Source organism: Octopus bimaculoides, chromosome 4, assembly GCF_001194135.2.
Source record: "Octopus bimaculoides isolate UCB-OBI-ISO-001 chromosome 4, ASM119413v2, whole genome shotgun sequence".
NCBI classification, from domain to species: Eukaryota; Metazoa; Mollusca; class Cephalopoda; order Octopoda; family Octopodidae; genus Octopus; species Octopus bimaculoides.
In genome coordinates, this window is record NC_068984.1 from 11457761 (window position 1) to 11462906 (window position 5146).

The 5146-nt window shown below is 40.8% G+C and overlaps 1 protein-coding gene across 1 annotated transcript in view; it reads left to right on the forward strand.

The window, feature by feature from the left end:
* LOC106872187 (formylglycine-generating enzyme) overlaps positions 1 to 5146 on the forward strand; it is a 42713-nt gene that overhangs the window by 30793 nt on the left and 6774 nt on the right. Inside the window, exon 6 of the mRNA XM_014919085.2 lies at positions 1849 to 1965. Within this exon, the coding sequence (XP_014774571.1) occupies positions 1849 to 1965 (117 nt within the window). The remainder of the gene's footprint in view (positions 1 to 1848; positions 1966 to 5146) is intronic.

The following is a 5146-nucleotide window of genomic DNA, read 5'->3' on the forward strand; positions in this document are numbered from 1 at the left end:
ATCTGTAAATGTACAACCATCCAGATTTCTGAGTACCTTAATTTTTTTCTATAATATAATTCCTGTACATCACCTCCAAACCTTCCAATATATATATATATATACATACAAGGAAAGAATGAAGGAATTAATTCCATATATAGAACAACCATGCAGTGCTCAGAATATGAATAATATAAGCTTCGATAGAAGACACAAAATTCAGGTGATCAATAAACAATTGTTTATCGATTACCTGAATTTTGCATTTTTTATCGATGCCTCTATTATATATATATATATATATATATATATATATAGCTATTTGTATTTCAGCTATTTTAGAGAGAAACAACATTACCTGCTGCTGCAAGTTCTAGTCTTAGCTAGCTTTAACTGACATGACCCAGCATGGTTCCTATGCCCAGAGTTATGGACAAGGTCTTTGACAGCAGAGAAGTGAATATGACAACAATGATTGATGACAGGCTGATAGCCAATTCAGTGGTGTCATCAAATAACACAGGACACTTAGTGGTAGTCCTCTAATACAAGCCTCACAGACCACTGCAAGTAGTGAAAGAACAATACCTCTCTAATTTATTATGCATCAATATATCTGTTCCTTTTGAGTGTTGGGCCTCCCGGAGGCAATAACTGAGACCTTTAGCATTATGTTGTGCTTGAGAGGAAGACCCATCAAGCTGGGCAAAATCACAGTCGTGGAAGATACTGGTGTCATGCAAATGGCACCAGTGCCATTGGCACATAAAAGCACCCGTTGGCGTTAGGAAGAGCATCCAGTCATAGAAGACCATGCCAAATCAGGTGCAGCCTTCCAGCTTACCAGCCCCAGTCAATCCATCGAGCCCATGCCAACATGGACAACAGACGTTAAATGATGATGAGGATGATGATCTAGAGATGCAAATCTGGTTCGCCAGTCCTCATTTAAATCGTCCAACCCATGCCAGCATGGAAGGCGGACGTTAAATGATGATGAGGATACATATCCTTTTATTCTTTACTTGTCTCAGTCATTGGATGGCAACCATGCCAGGGCACCATCTTGAAGTGTTTAGTCAATCAAACTGACTTCAGTACTTACTTTATGAGTCTCTTTTGCCAAACTGCTAAGTTATGGAGACATGGCCAATCCAAAGCCAGTTGTCAAAGTAGTGAGAGATAAACATGTGCACCCCTCCCCCAGCACACTGTTAAGTGGTTGGCATTAGGAAGGGCATCCAGCCATAGAAACCATGCCACACGGGAACCTGCCAGCCAGTTCCATTTCAAACCCATGCCAGCATGGACAGTGGACATTAAATGGTGATGATGATGATGATCACATTCACACACACACACACACACACACACACACACAGCAGGCTTCTTTTAGCTTCCATATACCAGCAAGATCTACTTGTAAGATTTTGATCAAGTTGAGGCTAAAGTTAAGACACTTGCCCAAGGTGCCATGCAGTGGAACCAAGGTAAAAATCATGTGGTTGGGAAGCAAACTTCTCAACAACACAGCCCCACTTTTGTGTGTGTTTGTATGACTTTGTTAGATGGAAACTGAAAGAAGCCCATCAGCTATATATATGTGTGTATGTCCTCATAAATTAACAGTTCAGTGAAAGAGACTGACAGAATAAGAACCAAGCTTAAAATGAAAGATAGATACCAGAGTCAATTCATTTGACTAGAAATTCTTCAAGGTGGCGCCCCAGCATGGCCACAGTCCAATGACTGAAGCAAGTGAAAGATAAAAGATATAAATTTTTGTTACCAATCTTTCTAGGCTGTTGAATTGAACATTTATTAAAAGTAACACTGACATATTTTGTTATTGCAACCTCTTTTCAGGTGGATGAATTCCCAACTCAGAACAAGTTCAAACTGAAAAATATAATTGGAAATGTATGGGAATGGACACAAGACTGGTGGGATATACATCATTCGAAAGAGTTTGCTAAAAATCCAGTAAGAATTTCTATTTGTTTTTTTTAGATCCATCCCCCCAATATAAGTGGAAGGATGGGGGCTCCGAAAGGGGTCTCAGGGAGTAGCATCCCTGCCTTCCTGAGTTAGTTTTCCACCACATTTCTTAAAAATCGTAATAGAGGTCTTGGTCTCAGGACCACTCATGTCCAAAAACTGAGGTTGAAGATAAGCAAGGGCATACTCCCCAGAGAAAATCCAGCTCCAAAAAAAAGCCTCATGATAGCAAAGGAGAATGGGCACCAGCCAGCCCAAAGGTTGGGGTGAGCTGCACCTGCCTACTTTGGTTGCTACGGCATTAAGGTAGATCCAGCCACCCCTGTTAATGGAGACAAAACCCTGATGTAAAACACTGGATGGTGATGATGATGATAGCTGCTTATCATGATGGAAGTCTTTTAGATAACAATAACCAACTGACAGCATTGAGTAAAGAATACAACAGCCTCCTGAATGGGTTTGGTGTCAACTGATGTTGATAACATTATCCATGATTACAATAAGTGGCTTTTTCCGTATTATTTAGGTTGACTTACTGAAGCTCTGGATAATCCATGGTTTAATTAGGTATAACCACTAACTATTAAAGATTAATATGGCACTTTAGATGTTATATTTATAAGTTATAATCTGTATATACAGATGATATATGTAGTAGTTAATTACATATATACCCCATCACTGTCACACATACACATTCACTGCTAATTGTTGTCTGTCTGTGTGCATGTGCCAGTAGTATTCATTTGAATTGCTCCCTCCCAATCTCTCTCTCACACGCACACATACACACACACTTTTATCATCTCCTTAACATTTTAATATAATAGAAGATTCATAGATGGAGAGAGAGAGATGTTTGAGTGTATGTTTATGCCACTAGCATTCCTTTGCATCTCTCTTTCTCTCCCTTTTTCTTTCTCTCTCTCTCACATACACACACACACACACATGCTTTATCATCTCCTTAACACTTTACTATAATAGAAGTAGATAGAAAGTGAGATAGAGAGAGATGCCTGAGTGTGTGTATATCCTAGTGGCATTCCTATGGCTTGTCCCCCCCTGCCCCCCCCTCTCTCACATATACTTCTTACCTTTTTACCATCCCCTTTCCACATCATGATAGATTAGCATGGCAGATTGTTGTTAATACTTTTAGGGAGATGCTTGTTTTTGATAACAAATATAAGGGATTCTTATCTCAAACTTGCATCTGTGGCTTTGTTGGATTATAGAGAATTTGTTTAGCTTAAAGGAGAAACTCCCAAAATGCAACAGACTTTTCAGATAATTTATGTTTGATCTAGAGCAGGGGTCCCCAAACTTTTTAGATCATTGACCCCTTCATGGAATCCTTGAACCTTCATCAACCACGAGGCTTGTACAAGAAAATAAATAAATAATAATAATTAAGTAGACATGCAGTTTAGGTAGCGGGACTCCAAAAAGGGTCTCAGGGAGTAGCATTCCTGCCTTCCTGAGCTAGTTTTTCCACCACATTTCTTAAAAATTGTGGTAGAGGCCTTGGTCTCAGGACCACTCATGTCTAAGAACTGAGGTTGAGGGTAAGCAAAGGCATGCTCCCTATAGAAAATCCAGCTCCAAAAAAGCTTCATGATAGCAAAGGAGAATGGGCACCAACCAGCCCAAAGGTTTGGGTAGGCAGCATCTACCTACCTCAGTTGCTATGACATTGAGGAAGATCCAGCCACCCCCCATTAACGGGGACAAAACCTGGATTTGAAACACTGGATGATGATGATGATGAAGTAGACATGCCGTTTCAGACATTTATCGACCCCTTAATTCCCACTTTTCCATGTTTGATTGGATTTGACACAGTTTTTTGGAGCAGATTTTTCTATGGTTGGATGTTGCCAACCATTATCTGTTTATAAGTAATATGATATTTCCCCACAGTCAGACATGTTTTGTAGAAGATTGAAAAGAGTGATGCTTGTTTACTACTATCACACAATGTCAAGATAAGGAGACAGCAACATGCACACACATATGTGTCATCATCAACATCATCATTTAACATCAGTTTTCCATGCGACATGGGTTGGATGGCTTGTCAGGAGCTGGCAAGGCCAGGAGCTGGCAAGGCCAGGGGCTGCACCAGGTTCCATAGTCTGTTTTTGGTTCACTTTCTACAGCTAGAAGACCTTTCTAACACCAGCTGCTTTACAGAGTATACTGGGTGCTTTTTTATGTGGAACCAGTATTTTGTATACAACACCAGCACCGGTGCTTTTTATGTGACACCAGCACTTTTTATGCAGCACCTACACCAGTGCTTTGTATGTAGCACCAATATCAGTACTATTTACCAGTGCTTTTCTTGTGGAACCAGCACCAGTGCTTTTCATGTGGCACCAGTGCTTTTCATGTGACACCGGCACCAGTGCTTTTCATGTGGCACTAGCACAAGTGCTTTTCATGTGGCACCAGCACCAGTGTTTTTCATGTGGCATCAACACAAGTGCTTTTCATGTGGCACCAGCATCAGTACTTTTCATGTGGCACCAGCACCAGTGCTTTTCATGTGGCACCAGTTCTAGCGATTTTTATGCGACACCAGCACCAGTGCCTTTTACGTGACGCCAGCAACATGGTACCAACAGGATTACTAAGTACCCTCAAGAAAACCACCTGTACTAAATATGCAGAGGAGGAGTAGACAGGAAGTTCTTATGGTGCACAAAGTATGAACTATGAGTGCACAAGATCAAGGTGATAATAAATACTTTGTTTGTGCAGGTGCACAGTTAACAAGCAGAGTATTTCTTATCAGTGCTTCTCATCAACTCTTTAAAAAATCCACAGAAGTAGTGGATAGCCTCTGTTATTAAGCAACCTAATCACCTGTCGGGGAGGGTGATTAGAAAACATAATAGCCAGAATAAGAACAGGGTGGGAAAAGTTCAGAAAGCTGTTATTTCTGCTGGTGATGAAAGGGATTCTCTCATTGATTGAAGGGTCAGTTGTATATTGCTTGTGTACAAAGTGTAACACTACATGTTAGTGAGATGTAGACAGTGAATGTAAAGAATGTGTGACGGTTGGAGAGAAACGAAGCAAGCCTGCTTCACCAGACGTGTAACGTTAGTATGAGCTGGGAATGTCCCCTTGGCACCCAAGCTGCATTCCTAGTGCT